The sequence below is a fragment of the Pyricularia oryzae genome, chromosome 5 (genome assembly GCF_000002495.2).
Source record: "Pyricularia oryzae 70-15 chromosome 5, whole genome shotgun sequence".
NCBI lineage: Eukaryota > Fungi > Ascomycota > Sordariomycetes > Magnaporthales > Pyriculariaceae > Pyricularia > Pyricularia oryzae.
In genome coordinates this window covers 2,155,811-2,172,016 of record NC_017852.1, presented here as the reverse complement: position 1 = coordinate 2,172,016, position 16,206 = coordinate 2,155,811, and the positions used below count along the sequence as shown (strand labels likewise).

The window sequence follows — 16,206 nt, the reverse complement described above, 5'->3', positions numbered from 1 at the left end:
CTAGTATTCAATCTTGGCAAAACCTTGGACACATGGTAGCCCGGTATTTGTTCGGACCATGGATAAATCTATGACCAACCAGAGATGACGCCTTTTGTTTCGATTCATCAGTAAGCAAGCCATTATTAGAATTGGTCTTTTTAGGTTATCATTGCAATTGCGGTGACAGTCAAACGGCGGTAAAAACTTGTATGCGGCCTGCACTTGCATTGTCCGCAGTCCACTGGTTTATATCAGACTACAGGTAATTAGGTAGGTAGTTTCGGTAGATAGCTGGGAGAATACATTGGATACGTTTTGACTAGATAAAAATTCGGCTGGATCGCTCGCCATTCGAGATAAACAAACACATGATAGCAACAATAAAACAACACAAAATTGCTTTGTAGAAAACCCACCCCCAATACCCCGCCAACATTTACGTACCATGCACGGTAATAAAATAACGGGAGGCACCTACCAGTCTACCGTAGCAAGCCAAGGTATTGAATTGGATGACTGAATTCATCCAGACTGTGACGACATGGCGATCGCCAGGACATAGCATGTGCTCAATGCTCGCTCGTTGTACCTGCATCAAATGACACCAAAGTCACCTAACCCGTCCTTATCATCTCCGGTCCATTCATACTACTACTGATATGGTATACTACTTAATTACTGTTGGTTATCTTTGCAATATATTTAGCTTGTGATCAATAATCCGCGGGATCCGATTTTCGGTCTGGCAGCCGTTTGGACGTGTCAGTCGTGTTTTTCCTGCACAATACTCGGCGCCACTTTTTTTTTACTGTTTGTCGGCACGCTGCATTGCATTGCTGGTTTGGCCCCTGATCTCATCAAAACAATTGCATTCCATTCGATCTACAGCTGACTCGATCCCCTTTTTTTGATGCTCCATCCTAACGCGGATCATGAACCCAGCGCTTACGAAGCGCCAACGGGCGTTGAGGAAATAACAAAAAAAATAAAAAATAAGAATAGAATAATATCAGGACGTCTACCTAATCGTCATCATCAAACCACCACAAACCCAATACTCTTAAGAATCTTGCTTACATTGACTTTTGACGTTTCCTTTGGTAATTAGCATTCAGCTTTTATGCATCGTCATCAGCGGGAAAAAAAAAAAAAAGTTGATAAGCATACCCGTATATCCGTACTCAGTCTCTGTTTTCCCCACCGATTAAGGTACGGAACGGGCAAGCGGGTTCCTTGTGGCCTGCAATGCATAACAACCTTGGAAATTGTCAAGTGGGGCTTTGCCGGCGGACTTTTTACCATAGGTAGTAGAGAGCGCTGGGGCAGACCGAGCCCTCGAGGTTCAAGGCTAGCCCTGGTCAGCAGCTGTGAAACGGGAAAGGAGGTTTTGTAGCAGGCCCGCCGGATTGCGATGATGCGAGCCGAGGCGAACAGCCAAGTGTTTCTACACCTGAAAAGAAAAAAAGTTGGCCAAACTCAACTACGTAGTCGACACTCTATCAACGGCTCGCTACCGAACTTGTGCCGATTGAGACTGATGGTCAGTTGGCAAGTATACGGATTTGACGGCATTGAAGCTAGCGCAAGACACTTTCCGCAAACCAGTTACTGAACACAAAGAGAGAGAGAGAGAGAAAAAAAAAGGTTTCATGGATCGACAAGCCAGCTGAGACTTGGGTTCGGAGGCCACGTTCGGGATTGAACCCGTTTCTTGACTTGACCAACATCAGACGAGCGAGTTCCGCTCTTTCTATTTTTGTAGGCAAGCTTGTTGACAGCTGATTTTTTTTTAATCTGGCTACTACGTAGCTTAGCTGTGTGCAAGGCCCTTGAAACAAAATTAAAGGAGGAGGAAAAAAAAAAAAAAGACAAGAGACAAGTAGCGCACGAGACTATGATTGCAACAATCGCCGGCCCGTCGCCACTGTGGACGATTGTTCGTCTGTTTGCGCTATGGAAGGGCATGCTCGTGCTTGTCGCGGCTGGGAGCGCGCTGGTCGGCCCCGCATATGACACGTCGGCAAGCCTGCTGCTGGCGCCGGCCTCCAACTCGTCGTCATCCATGTTCCTGGCGAGGCTGTCGAGCTGGGATGCCGTTTATTTCGTGCAGCAGGCGCAGCGCGGCTACGTCTTTGAGCAGGAGTGGGCTTTTGGCGAGGGGCTGCCACGCATAATTACGCGAGCGCTTCGAGGTATGTTTTTTTTTTGTTTTGTCTGTGTCTGTCGGTGTTATTCATGGTTTTGTCCCGTCCCATGCCACTACTACCCACATACACGTAGCTGGAGCTAGCTGTATAAGCCAAGCCACCCCTGGATTGATTTGTCGCACCCCCCCTGAAAGCATTCTTGGAATCATCGGCTGACCATTGCAAAATGTGATGGGTTTCCTCTCAGGACTCAACTCTGTTGGCCTGCTCCGTGACGGCGGGCTCGAGGCTATTGCGGTCGTGGGCGTCATGGTCGCGCACGTGTCTCACCTCCTATCCTCGCTAGCGCTCTTCTGGCTCGGCGCCCTCGTGCTGGGCGACCAGCGCCAGGCCCTCGTGGCCGCGTGCCTGCACGTGCTCTCGCCCGCCGGCCTGTTCCTCTCGGCCCCGTACGCCGAGGCCGGCTTCTCCTACCTGTCCTTTTTCGGGCTGTACCTGTTTGCCGTGAGCCAGAGCCCTGACGCCGCCGCGTACGGGGGCGGCCTGAAAAAGGACGGCGCCGTGATCGTGTCGGGGTTCCTGCTCGGCCGCGCCACCACGTTTCGCACCAACGGCCTGCTCAACGGCGTGCCGTTTGCGTATGCGTTTTGCCGCGACTGCCTGCGCTTCCTGTCTGCCCCGTCGCTGGCCGGTCTGAGGCGCGTCGTCGTCCTCGGCGTCGCGGGCCTCTGCATCGCTGCCGGGTCCGTCTGGCCGCAGGCGGTCGCGTACACCCGGTACTGCGGCGACTCGTTGGCGGAGGGCCTGAGTCGTCCAGAGTGGTGCAGCCAGACTATTCCTAGCATATACTCGTTTGTGCAGCGCAGATACTGGTCAGTTTGGGCTTTTTTTCGTTTGTTTGTGCGGTGAAGTGGTGATGATGATGAAGATGATAAAGATGAAGATGATAAAGATGATGAAGATGATAAAGATGATGATGACTGACATGTACCAGGGGCACCGGCCTTTTCCAATATTGGACCATCTCCAACGCTCCCCTGTTCTTGCTCGCAGCCCCGATGCTGTATATTCTGACTAGATCAGGGTGGGAAATGGCTACTGCATCGTCTGGAGAATCCGCCGAAGGTGTCAAAATCACTGCCAAAGGTGACATGGCCGATCTGGTCAAGAGTCTTGCTGCAGCACAGATCATTCTTGCCGTGACGGCCCTGACGAGCTACCACGTTCAGATCATCACCCGTCTTTCTTCAGGATATGCTGTCTGGTATTGGTGGTTAGCACAACGTCTTGCTGGGGACAAAAAGGCCGGCGGCTTCGGGAAGGGGGTTGTGACCTTTATGATCATGTACGCTGGCATCCAAGCAGTCTTGTTTTCGTCCTTTCTCCCACCAGCCTGAGGCACGAGAACCAGCTGAAAGGGACCGTTGTGATGGGAACAAAGAATGCAGATAAAAACAAAAATATGAAGCGGTGACTAAATGTGTAATCCTTTTTGGTTTGATCATAAATCGTGGATATCGATTGTTGTCTGATGCCCACTCATGGCAGTGTGGACGAAGCAAAACGAAAAAAAAAGACAAAACGAAAGGAAATTAGGGTCTGAGCCTTGCCTTGACAATGTAGCCCCTATCTGTGACTGCTTTATCGGCCTGTTTGGTCCTCAGAATTGCTCTTTTTACAGGCCTGTGGCACTTGTTAGTCTTTCCAGAACCTGCCTGGATCCAGTTGCCCCCAAAAAGTCTTAACATCACCACACCCCACTGCACTCTTTTAAAGCTCATATCTACATCGATACCTCGGCCAAGCTGCCAAAATGTGGCCCAATCTGTTTTGGGGATTCGACGCCTACGATGGCTCCAACTTCAACGCCTTTCCTATTTATTTCCCCACCGAATTCATGCAGACCGAGCCTCGAGATCAGTCATCTTGTCAGCAGCTATCCATGGAGCAAGCTACGGAGCCAAGCATGAATCCTGATCAAGAAGACATTGTCGAGGGGGGAGAGAACTACGGCGAACTTTCCAACCAGCAAGAAACTGTACCATCTTTTGAGAATGCAGATCAGAATTTGTCCAGGGTGAGTGACAACTGACAGAACACAACTCTCGTCTTCCCCTGAGCATGGAGTTAAGATCTCGTCCGCTCCCCTAGAAGTGTTTGACAGAAAATCTTCACTCCAACCCAAAGCCCCTTTACAATATCTCCCTAGAGCCATCATCATCTCTGGATGAATTCCCTTCTGTCACTCACGTCCAAAGACGATAGGTTGCCTGTCTCGCTTCATAAATATATGCTTACTGTATCTCTACGAACACAGCTAGAAATGAGTACTCTGGCTCGCGAGCTCAAGGAGAAAGTCAAGCAAAGCAGGGCACTCAGGCAGAGCGTGAACAACGCAGCTGAGCAGCAACCATCTACCAAGCCCCAACCAGTACAACAAGAAGTCCAGGATCTGATAAATGATATCCTCAAGTCCCAAGATCAAGACGACAACCTCAAGAATCCATCCAAACTGACCGGACCCCAGGACGATACCGAGACTGAGAAACCAGCTTCGACACTTCCCACTACTCCTAGGACAATCAAGGAATCGCCCTTGTCAACATACTCGATCCCAGTCTACTGCCCAGCATCACCCGAGGGGCGCACGCACATCCCAGACGAAATCTTGGATAACGCCCCCAAAGGCCCAAGGCACACCCACAGAGGCCAAGTCCAAATGTTCTGCAACGGGGAGTGCGGCAGGCGGGAAACGGACAAAGCAATGCCCGCCATCGAGCCCAGCGACAAGACCGAGGAGACCGAAGGCGCCACGGCCGTCAGGATCCCACCGGTGGCCACAGACGGAGACCTGGAGCAGGACGTCATCATGTGGCTCCGGCACACGGGCTTCTACGACAAGGCGAAGCGCACCGACGCCTTGGCCCGATGGAAGCAGCTGGCCAAGATGGAGCAGGGGCTGGCCAGGCCCCAGCAGGATCACCAAGAAGCTGGAGTGGCTCTGGCCAGCGCCTCTCAAGGGTCCAAAGAGGCCGGTATGGGAACAAGGCCCGGTCCTGACGCCGACTGCCCGCCAGTTTGCAGACCGGAGCAGGGCGGCCCAGGCAGCAGCCAAGCGGCTTTGTCATGCAAGAGCAAGCAGTCCACAGACATCCAGCGGGCAACTTTGGCAGAGACCAGGGGAGGCAGCCTCCGAGATCGAGCGGCAAATCAACAGCCGTCCAAGAAAAGCGACCGCGGCCGCTGTGCCCGGCGCCATCGCTCATCGAGCCCCCGAGGACGATCTGGAAGCCACAAGTCTCGACGAGCCACCACCGATAGTCCTGTATCACGATCGACAACCAAAAGCACGCCATCCCGAGCTCGCCAGCCAGGCCACAGGGACTATAGAGAATACAGAGATGACAGAAACCGCGATACCAAGCCGCGGAGCCCGCTCGTCTCTTGTCGTGCTGCAGTGGCCTTTAATCCCGGCGTTAAAGGAGGTCAGTGGATTTCTTTTTCGGGAACCGGTATATGTTTTTTGCAATGTTGCTTACGGGCTCTATGTGATGCCTGCAAAAAGCCCAGACTAGTTCTAGATGTTGACAATTCCCGGCAGATACCAGGTTCTTTATCATAAAGTCGCACAAGGAGAATATCATCAGGGCTATGAAAACCGTCAGTAGCCTCCAGCATCTCGCGCAGAAACCAAGAAAGCACTAACAAAAAAGCATAAAGAATATCTGGAAAACCTCATTCGACAACGGCAGGGCTCTCGCACACGCCTATAGAAGCACCAAGCATACCATCTTGTTCTTTTCTGCCAGCGATTCGGGCAGCTTCCAAGGCTACGTAGGCAAACACTCCTTTCAGCTCCCCTTGTCCGACAGCGCTTTAGACCACGGCAGACGAATACTGACCTGCAACACAAGGCTCGTATTGTCGGCGCACCACCGCGGGACATGGAATCGTGAGTCGCCCCTTGCTGCATATATTTAACCCTTGTACGCAAACACAGCCAGTTCTGGATACTAGTTTCTTAACATCAGTGCAGGAATATAAAAGAAAGACAAAACCACGACCCAGAACGCCAGTCAGGCCAATTCGGCATCCGATGGCTGTGCACGTCGCCCTTGGCGCTGCAAAACACCAAGAGCCTGCGCAACTCCTTTGACGACCTCAAGCCAGTCCTGCTGGGCAGAGACGGCCAAGAGATGGACGACTACTGCGGCCGGGACCTCCTGAGGCTGATGGACGCCAGCGAGCGTGGCCTGCATCGTCCATGACTGAATAAGAATAAACCCGAGACGAGGTCCTGCGTTAGCCGCGCTTCCAAGCCCTGCAAGGTCTTGAGAGTATCGGCAATCTCGAGCAGTGTAGGACGGCGAGGCAACATGGGTGTATTGTGGGCTATATCGTAATAAGAAACGGCAGGGAGCTGGGACTTGTACGGGTGCAGGGTCTTTGGCAGGTCGTCCCCTTAATCTAGTCCGAGGACACTGAAGGCCTGCCTTATTATACGGTTTAATTGCTTCAAGCCTCTAGGGCTTCTACAATACGGGAGAGGGCAGTTTCAGTTTCAACGAGGGGACATATGGATTAGGAAAGTCTAGTATACATATACCCAAAGGCACGTTGCATCTCGGGCTCGACAAACAAGAGCAATAGCTCTCCATTGCCAACAGGGACAACGTTGGGACGAAAACATTCACTGCATAACATGTGAATCCATACCAAACTCTTCCAACAAGTCTATCCTATATACAAACGAACCGCTACATATACAAGCTTAAGTAATAAATCATTTTATTACTTAAGCACCACGGACCACTTGTAGGCGCGTGCCACGCTCTGACAAACGAATCCAGATCCCCAAAAAGGCAAACGCGCCGCAGGTATGCATTGCCCAAAACGGTTGGCCAGGGGCTGAACAAGGGATGGGCCTAGTCTCTCGGGACCACCGTACACGGGACCCTAGGAGATGGGCGGCCGAGCCGCCGGCGAAGGCAGAGGCGAGTCGAATTTTGCCAGGCCGATGGCCTCCTCGGCAAGGTCTCGCAGTTCTTGGGCGGCTGTCAAACGTAGGGAAGGAATGGGAGGGTTGTTAGTTGAGAGTCTTGTGCGGAGTGATGATCCCTAACTGAGAGGGTATATATGCTATCATCCATGGAGACGATTGGGGGGACGCACGGCTGGTGATTGTCGAATACCAAAACACAATGACGTGACTACTTTGTAGAGCTAAATAAACAAGGCAGCCATAGGGTCACGAACCATTTGTCTCTATACGCTTCCTTGAGCATACAGAACGTCCATGCATAGAGCAGACGTCGGACACGCACAAAGCTCCAGGTACACACTAAGCCCTATAGCAGGCCGCACAATGTGGCACTCCAACGCCGGGAGGACAAGAAGCACGACCAAGGGAGCCAGGCGGCCTTGCCACCAGAGAGGATAGCTGCAGGAGGGGACCTTGCACTACTTATGCAGTGTCACGTAAAAAAAGGGCTGGTGGCGCGGTGGGATTCAAAAAACACTTCACTGTCAAGGAACGGGTCGGACAACTAATGGGTGGCCGCCAACGCGGCATGTATGCATTGTATGTAATAGACTAGGCAGGTGCTTGTCCTCTTTTGGGGTATCAAAGCGTACTGAGGGTTGTTGGTGCTTGTGTGTGTGTGTGTGTGTGTGTGTGTGGTTTTTCTATGTACAGGGGAATCATGGCATGTCTCCGTTCTGTTGTTGAGCAAGTTTTTATTTTTTTTTATTTTTTACTCACAGCAAGACGACGTCCTCCTGATAGTCCTCACCACATCGGTTGGGACGTCTCCGTCCGACCTTCAGTTCTTGTCCTGCTTGTCCTCGGACGCAGCGTCCTCGAGGTGGCCCGTGTACGGCTGGCGGTCATTGGTGGTGACGAAGCCCTCTTGGGCCTCGTCGACGGTCACGTTGCCGTCCATGATGTTGCGCATGAGGGTCAGAAAGGTCGATTGCTGGTACTGGGGCGCGTCTCCCAGGCGGCCGACAATCTCTCCGGCGGTGCGGCGCAGGTCGTCGACGTGCGTCTTGGCCATGTCGTCGGCCAGGGCGTTGACGTCTTCGTCGTTCATGTTCTCGAGCCTGTCTTGCTCGTCGGCGATCCTCGTCATGCGCTCCTCGTGGAACTGCTCGATGGCAGCCTCTTGCTCCTCGGCGGTCATGGGTGGGCCGTGCTCTTGCTCTTGCATCCACTGGCCCATCTCGTCCTCGAACGAGCTCTCGTGACGCTGCAGGTGGTCCACTGCCTCCTGATTGGCCTCGACTTGTGCGAACTGCGCCTCGAATGCATCCTTGACTAGGGGATGCTCGGCCTCCTCGGCGGCGGCGGTGGCGGGGACGGTGGCGTGGGCCTGGGCGGGGACCATGGCCATGTGCTGCTGGAACATTGGGTTGAACCGTGCAGCCGTGTTAAATCCCATGGCAGGGGCAGGGGCAGACATGATACCATGGGGAGGGGCAGGGCCGGACATGATTCCATGTGCCGGGGCGGGGGCAGGGGCAGCGTGAGCCATGTTGGCCTGGAGCTGGCGGAACTCTTCAGCCCAGTTGGGGCTGACGGCCGCGACGTTGGCGGCGGCGGGGGCGGGCTGCTGGCGCGGGCCGAGGGCAGCAAATGTAGACGCGTGTCCCATCATGGGACCGTTGATATGCGCGGGCATGCCGGGGAGGGAGGGGAGGTTGGCCATGCCGGCCTGGAAGTTGGCGAACTCTTGGTCGCCGTTGGTCGTGGTCTGGCCAAAGCCCGACCGGAAGCTCTGGAAACCAACCAGGACCTGTTTAGAGACTTGGCAGTACAAGAGATGGAAAGAAAAAGAAAAAGTGTCAAACTTACGGTAGATGGGGTGCCGTTGTTTACGGCACGGTCCTGGTGCAGAGAGCGATCTCTGCCAACCTGGTCCTGGAAGGACTTCAGGGGGTTTGCACCCCCGCACATGCTGTCCTGGCCGGACATGTTTGCTGCTTCTTCAAGGTCGTTGCACGGTCCTTGAAGCTCTTGTTTACTGTCGGCGACTGCGACCAGCATGTGTTAGAGTTACTGTTCGTGCCTTGAATAGTATGGTAGGGGGTGATGTAAACACCATCTAGGCTTGGTACCAAACCAAAGCAAGAAAGGGGCAAGAAAGAAAAAAAAAGACAAATGTGAAAAAGAACTTACAGATGGTCGTGAGCGATGTAGTAACCACGGTCGTGGCGAGATCTCTAGTCCGGACGGTGGTATGAGGCGAAGTCTAGGTAGTAGTAGGTGTCGATATGCTGTTGCTAGGCGAGCGCAAGGGATATGTCCAAGTAGTCTTTGGCAAACGAGCAGTAATTGCTGGAGTCTTGTTTGGTTTGAACGAACAGACGTTGGAACGTAAAAGTTTTGGTGACTGATGAGAGGATAGTAGACGTGTGAAAAGCCAGGAGACGGGGGGAAAGGGGGGATTTTTATAGATTTTGGAATCACTTCCCAAAAGGGAGAAGTTTGCAGCTGGTGGAGTCGTTCCAAAGCCTCAATAGCAGGACAATAGCAAGACAATAGATGCTTCTAGTCCGTTGCTGTGGTTTCTAGGCCGGAGAGGTTCTCGTTCTCCAGCCAGTCAGAGCCAGATGCCGTAGATCAAGACGTCACCAGTGGTCCGAAAAGAGGCGACGGACGTGCTTGGGGAGATTGGCTGGCCAGTTGGAAATTCTCAAAGAGGAAGGCACGAAATTGGCCAGGTCGGTCGTCCAACTTGCGGTTGACGGGCTCACTCAAAGTCCATCCCCTAGAGTTGACCACCCCCAGGCTTCCGCCCAAACCCTGGTCCAAGGTTGGCCCAGCCTTGGACAACACCGACTCCTAACCCAAGATTCCAAAAAAGCCGATGAAGCGACTCTCAAGGCGCAATATCTCGACCGAGTAGTTGTGTTCGTCTTGGTCGTCCCCGTCCAAGTTGCGCCTTATACCACTTATAACCCCCCCTGACTCTCGTCTTTGATATTCGCCTGGCACTTTGTCTGCACGTGCTTAACACGTGAGGCCCGGCAGGGGTTTACTTGCGCCCCTGCAAAGCAGAATGCGTGCGAAGACTTCTTGTCGCAGAAAAGCCGACTCTTAGTTGTTGTGCGTATAGTCCAAACTTCTCAACGCTCGTTTACCGAAACACTACAAGAATGTGTCGTGTTTGTTCTTTTGTTTTTGTCTTTGGAAACAATGTAACAAGACGCCTGACAACCTTCCCACGTTAGAAGCCGACGCCACGCGGACTCGGCGTGGCGCCGATTCAACTGACACACTCACATTTGCCGAGGCACACACACTTTGTCCACACAGACTTCTTCTTAGTCAGCTGCTCCTAGGCGGACTGGGTTATGATCTTGTCTTGGTGTGGCACCGTATCCATCGTAATGTAGCGCGAACCTAAGGCAGCAGAATGTCCCACATTAGTTCTAGTACAGCAGCAGTAGCCACATTGCACCCCGGTAGGTACCTTCCCTTGTAAGTCACTCAATATACGTGCGAGACCACCATGAGCCGCATGGGTAGGCGGGGCCTCAAGGTACCTCCCTGCTTCTGCAGCCCGCAAAGGTATCCGTAGTCGTGTCAGCCGTTGAAGTCTCAATCAAGCAACGTAGCTGTTGTACTGATTGTCTCACCGCCTTCCCTATTGTACTTGACAGACTGCTTGGCCTTGTTGAACTTGGGTGTACCTGCAGTTTCGCGATCATGAACCTATCTTCCTAGTCTGGAATTAGAACATCTGGCTTTTGTTAGCGACAATTCCAACTCCACGAGCTTGTCATTTTTTGCGCGCATCGCAGCACCCACTAGACGATTCCACGATCCCGATAACTTACTCCGAACGAACCGCCGAGCGAACGACGATTCCAACGAAATAAAAACAGAACCCACCATGGTGCGTCTTGACCGATTGATGCTTATTCGATGCCCGCTGCGGAAAGTCCATTGCTTAAAGAGGAGGAACCATAATACACTCTGTTATGAGGGATATCTGTGGGAGGAAAGGATGGGAATCATACCGTCTTCGAGCGAAGTTTCCTCGATTAGGACTATACAGGTTCCAGGCCTGGAGCTACCCTTGGCGCAAAGGTGTACTCCTTGCAAGGTCTGAGATGGATGCACATGAGTATGTCGGACTGCAAAGCTGTAGACGCCATGTTTGAGTGCCGAGTCGAAGCCCCGTTTGAGTTGTGTACCTGGTTGCGACGAAAGATCTTGTGCACACTGCTCAGGGTGTAGCTGCAAAGCTCCAAGCTCTTCTTACTGCCTACCTGTGTGGCCTTGCACGCGCGTCTCAGTGGTATTGGGCTTCAAGGTTGTTTGCTTCCCTCGATGTCCATGATCAGGGGCGTACCCCTGAGAGACCTGTCCTACAAACGGCGCCAGCTCGCAGACTTGTGGGGATGAAAAGGGGTATCCCCTAGCAGAGAGGGGTGTCTCTTTCAGCAAAAGCCTGCGCACAGTCCGTGTTGGAAGATTCGGGGCCAAGAAGTCTTCCAGCGAGAGACCGCGCATAGTGCTTGCTGGAGGCTTATAATGTGAGAGTTCTTCGAGTGAGGGACTTTGCACAGTATTTGTTTGAGGCGCATGTTCCCAAGGTCTTTCAGTGATAGATTGCGCATTCTGGCTGCTGGAGGTGTATACTTCGAGGTCTTTCAGTGGGGCATTGCGCATGGTCCTTGGAGGTTTATACTCTGACATGTCGAGCTGCAAGGCTGTTTAACCAGCTGCGTATGCTATATGCTTTTTCGCATGCAACTGGTTGGTCGAGGGAGGCTATGACGGATGCGCCTATGTTGGTTGCACAACTGTTAGCTCACGTCTGAAGGTGTCTGCAGAAGTTGTCGTCGAGTTCCTGGCAAGTGTCGGATTTCATTTCGCACTGCAACTTGGGGCGTTCCTGCGACCTTGTGAAGGGGTGAGGCTTGTACCTTGGTTCAAAAGCTCGTGCAAGGGGTTCAGGGGCGCAATAGGCTCGCGATGAATCTTCAAGAAAGCTGCGCGATGAAGAGCAATTCGGTAGTTGTTTCCGAGTTGCGCCATCAGGGGCAAAAGCTTGATGACAGGGCCAACCGTTAAAGACTACCGACCTCTCAGCGATGGAGATGGACTATGATATACTCCCAAGATGCCGGTATACGGCCATCGAGTCGAAGCAGCGCGAAAAAAACTATAGTATCTTACCGATGGAGGCCTGCTGCAATGAGTATGGTTTCTCGCCAAGATATGGGTATATGGCTATCCAGTATACGCAGATGGAAACGATGCCATCTTCTCGATGTGCAGGTCTGCTGCAAAGGAGTATAAGCAGCGATCATCATGGCCTATTCGACGTTGGTTATGGGGACATGGCGCCGCCACGATAAAGAAGAACCGTCGAGCTCAAAGCTGGAAGATTGCGACTCAAGTGACTCGGCTGAAAAACGACTATTGGGTGGTGGGGAGTGTCGGTCTGCTGGTCAAGCTTGAAGCCATCGCCACTCGATACGAGAGACTTGCATAGAGGAAGTTCTCAGGGCTACCATCTCAAGAAACTCGCCAGAAGGTTCGTGTAACCATTCAGATCCTTGAAGAATTTTCGGGCGGGCGGGAAACTGACCTGACTTCCAGGCAAAGATTGTTGCGATAGCCTCGTGCCGAAAGAACAGATGTAGCAAGTGCGACCCGGGAAGCTGTTCCGAACAAGGAAGGATACGGCCCGGCCCTACAAGAAAGGAAGAGAAAGTCGACGAATCTGTCAGAAAGCCGTTCAAGTTGGATACAGTGTCGCCAAGATGGCTTCAGAGCCAGGTTTCGATGAAGCTTGGCGATAGTAGGAAAAGCGATGCGGAGCCGAGGACAAACAAGTCGTTCCTGCCAAATGCGTCGCCAACCACATGGAAAGGACCGGAGGGGAGAAGAGAAAAGCAACGCAAAGTGGTCGAGGTAGATGCGGTACATACCAGGCCGAGATCGAGAGCGTGTGACGAGACTGGTCTCCGAGAGAAGAGAGAGCTTGAAACACCGAGGAAGCTTTGCAAAAGAGACGGCAAGAAGACGTGAGAGAGGGTATCAAGGATGCTACAAGGTGCTTTACTGTCAGTCGCCTTGCTGTCAAGAGATATCCGCAAAGTGATACGACCAAAAACATCAAACCTTCTCACCAAAGATGGCAAGAACCTTTGACGAGCTTGGAATGCCGAGCGAGAAGCTCTACAAAAGATACCGCAAAAAGGCGTGTGGGCGGGTGTGAAGGACCTAGGTCACAAGATGCCTCGATTCCACGAGAAGTGTTGAATGAAGTGATGGAACGAACAACAACAAAGTTTCCCAACGAGATGGCAAGAACCTAGGAGAGAGCTTGGAGTAACGAGCAAGCTCTTCCAAAGACCAAAGAAGCTGCAAGAAGACGTGGGATCAGGTGTGAAGGAGGCCGTGAGATCCCCCATCATCACAAGAAGTGTTAAACGAAGTGGTAGAACAAACAACAACACCGGTTTCCACCAAAAATGGCACGAAGCTGGGAGGGACTCAAATATCGAGGAAGCTCTACCAAAGACCAAAGAAGCTGCAAGAAGACGTGGATCAGGCGTGAAGAAGGCTACAAAATCTCACCATCACAAGACGGGTACACAAAGTGGTGGAGCGAGCAACAAGGACTGTTCTCACAAAAGATGGCAAACCCTCGGAAAGAGCGGGCGGTATAATTTTACGACCTTCATTCGGGGCAACCACTACAAGAAGGGAACCATACACGGCCAAACCTGCACACACTGATACTCTACAAAGATCTGGACGCCAAGTGCTCCCCAGCCTTGGAGTCTCCTCAACGTCAACGTGCTTGGCTCGAGACTCACACTTGAGTTTGCCCCCCAAAACCTTGCAAGACGGCAACAAAGACTCGAAAGTTGCTTGGGCGAGGCAGCAACACATACGACAACTGAAGCAAGTGCTTGGGGAACTGACTGCAAGGTGGCTAGAGTGTCACAAGATCTCAACACAAAGCCTATACAAGTGGTTTCCAGCGAACACCTCTAGAACTAGTGCGGATCTGACGCTTGCGCAACACCAAAAAGAGTCTCGAGTGAGGCACACTCAGAAGAGTGCAAATACTACAACACGAACTACAAGCACAATGAAGACGTGCGAGCGCATTCGTTCTTGGTCTGGGACAACTTTCGGACAGGGCCAAAACTCAGCAATGAATAGGCAGAAAAACGCAATGAAGACTCGCAAGCAGGCACGCTAGAACACAAGAATGAGGACTTTCTTTTCACTGGGAAGCAAGAACTAACAAGTCATTGGTACAGGCGACGCAAGTCATAGCAAACTCGGGTCACGATGACATGATTGTGAGATGCCATTACCCCAAAGCGCAGAGAGCAGCAAGCAGCGAGCCTGCACCCATGATCTCGTCACTAATAGCGACCAACTATAGCACGACGCAGTTCTCGACTACTACGGCAGGCGGTTAGCAACATGCTCGTCTGACAGGACCATCAAGATCTTTGAGGTGGAGGGCGAGACACACAGATTAACGGAGACACTGAAGGGGTGAGTTTGCGCTCAGATCTATGGCGGAAAGGCAGCAAACAAGATGCTTTTGTCTATGGATACTATACTGCCCTCCACATGCTCAAGTTTACACATGGCTAACTAACTCGGTCCTCAAACTACAGACACGAAGGAGCCGTATGGTGCGTTGCCTGGGCCCACCCCAAGTACGGCAACATCCTCGCCTCTTCAGGCTACGACGGCAAGGTGTTCATCTGGCGCGAGCAGGGAGGCGCGTGGCAGAAGATCTTTGACTTTGCTCTCCACAAGGCCTCGGTCAACATCGTGTCGTGGTCCCCGCACGAGTCGGGATGCCTCTTGGCCTGCGCCTCTTCGGACGGCCACGTCTCGGTGCTCGAGTTCAAGGACAACTCGTTTGACCACCAAACTTTCCTCGCGCACGGCCAGGGCGTCAACTCGGTCTCGTGGGCGCCCTCGACGGCCCCCGGCAGCATCATCAGCACCAACGCCACGCCGGCGGCCCAGCGCCGCTTCGTCACGGGCGGCAGCGACAACACGCTCAAGATCTGGTCGTGGGACGCCGCGTCGGCCCAGTACCGCTGCGAGGAGGGCGGCGTGCTCTCGGGCCACACCGACTGGGTCCTCGACGTCGACTGGAGCCCCACCGTCCTGCAGAAGAGCTACATCGCCAGCGCGTCCCAGGACCGCACCGTCCGCATCTGGACCAGCGACTCGTCCAACCCGGGCGTCTGGCAGTCGCGCGTGCTCAAGGAGTTTGACACCACGGTCTGGCGCGTCAGCTGGTCGCTGAGCGGCAACGTCCTGGCCGTCAGCTCGGGCGACAACAAGGTCACGCTGTGGAAGGAGAACCTCAAGGGCGAGTGGGCTTGCGTCAACAGCCTCGAGGACTAAGATGGCAATAGCCGGGGCGACTTTTTTCGTGCTACACAGATAGATGGTTGGAGGGAGGGGAATGGCCATGGAATAGAGAAGGACGATTAAGGAGTAAAAGAGGGGGGTACTACACCTGACCAACATGAGTCTGTCACATTGCTGCTAGTTACTGGTAAAACACTGAACGATTGGCGTTAGGGGTCTTTCAGAGCACGGGAACAACAGCAATACCTTGGGCTAGATTTTGATCCATGGATGAATATCACTCGCTGTTCTTTGACTCGAGCCGTCGCACAGCTCTAGCTTTGGTTGGCTACAACACCGTGTTGTCACGTAGATTGGTGCCGAGGGTATCGATGGACCCAGTCACTAGGATACCGTCTCGGACGAGTAGGCAATCATTGGTACGAAGCAGGCACTTTGGAGACTTCAAGCAGGGCAATGCCTCGCAGGCTTGGACAACGTTGCAGAGATGCATTTCTACTGCTCGATGACTGCCTGTTGCTAGCTTTGGTCCCATCAAATGCTTTGGAACTCGTGCGGTGTTGCGAGGGAGTTTCAGTGGCTGAGTATCTTGAACACCTCCGCCCCAGTACAGACAGCTTTGCTAGGTTTAGGGACGTGGCCAACCATACAAATCCCGAACGGTTGAATCTCAAACGAAATGGCTCATGAGCTGGCTAG

General features: G+C 52.8%; 6 protein-coding genes across 6 annotated transcripts; 4 read left to right on the top strand and 2 right to left on the bottom strand.

Annotated features, from left to right (window-relative positions):
- Window positions 1-1,355: 1,355 nt before the first annotated feature.
- On the top strand, window positions 1,356-3,632 carry MGG_00636 (GPI mannosyltransferase 2). The gene is made up of 3 exons (XM_003718332.1): window positions 1,356-2,174; window positions 2,377-3,001; window positions 3,124-3,632. The coding sequence occupies exons 1-3, from the start codon at window positions 1,877-1,879 to the stop codon at window positions 3,524-3,526; spliced, it is 1,326 nt and encodes a 441-aa protein (XP_003718380.1). The 5' UTR covers window positions 1,356-1,876; the 3' UTR covers window positions 3,527-3,632.
- Window positions 3,633-3,942: 310 nt separating this feature from the next.
- On the top strand, window positions 3,943-6,397 carry MGG_00637 (uncharacterized protein; the record flags this gene model as incomplete). The annotated part of the gene is made up of 4 exons (XM_003718331.1): window positions 3,943-4,206; window positions 4,447-5,614; window positions 5,985-6,081; window positions 6,166-6,397. The coding sequence occupies 4 exons, from the start codon at window positions 3,943-3,945 to the stop codon at window positions 6,395-6,397; spliced, it is 1,761 nt and encodes a 586-aa protein (XP_003718379.1).
- A 1,385-nt stretch (window positions 6,398-7,782) lies between these two features.
- On the bottom strand, window positions 7,783-10,499 carry MGG_00638 (uncharacterized protein). Its single transcript, XM_003718330.1, has 3 exons — window positions 9,307-10,499; window positions 8,983-9,161; window positions 7,783-8,905 (listed from the first exon to the last, which is right to left on the bottom strand). Exons 2-3 carry the CDS (start codon window positions 9,100-9,102, stop codon window positions 7,952-7,954), a joined length of 1,074 nt encoding a protein of 357 aa, XP_003718378.1. The 5' UTR covers window positions 9,103-9,161; window positions 9,307-10,499; the 3' UTR covers window positions 7,783-7,951.
- Window positions 10,500-10,731: 232 nt separating this feature from the next.
- On the bottom strand, window positions 10,732-11,835 carry MGG_17402 (uncharacterized protein; the record flags this gene model as incomplete). The annotated part of the gene is made up of 3 exons (XM_003718329.1): window positions 10,732-10,823; window positions 11,154-11,183; window positions 11,406-11,835. The coding sequence occupies 3 exons, from the start codon at window positions 11,833-11,835 to the stop codon at window positions 10,732-10,734; spliced, it is 552 nt and encodes a 183-aa protein (XP_003718377.1).
- A 618-nt stretch (window positions 11,836-12,453) lies between these two features.
- Window positions 12,454-13,890, top strand: MGG_14667 (uncharacterized protein; the record flags this gene model as incomplete). Its single annotated transcript, XM_003718328.1, has 3 exons — window positions 12,454-12,584; window positions 12,789-13,172; window positions 13,440-13,890. The coding sequence occupies 3 exons, from the start codon at window positions 12,454-12,456 to the stop codon at window positions 13,888-13,890; spliced, it is 966 nt and encodes a 321-aa protein (XP_003718376.1).
- Window positions 13,891-14,459: 569 nt separating this feature from the next.
- On the top strand, window positions 14,460-15,540 carry MGG_14666 (protein transporter SEC13; the record flags this gene model as incomplete). Its single annotated transcript, XM_003718327.1, has 3 exons — window positions 14,460-14,465; window positions 14,552-14,667; window positions 14,793-15,540. 3 exons carry the CDS (start codon window positions 14,460-14,462, stop codon window positions 15,538-15,540), a joined length of 870 nt encoding a protein of 289 aa, XP_003718375.1.
- Window positions 15,541-16,206: the final 666 nt, after the last annotated feature.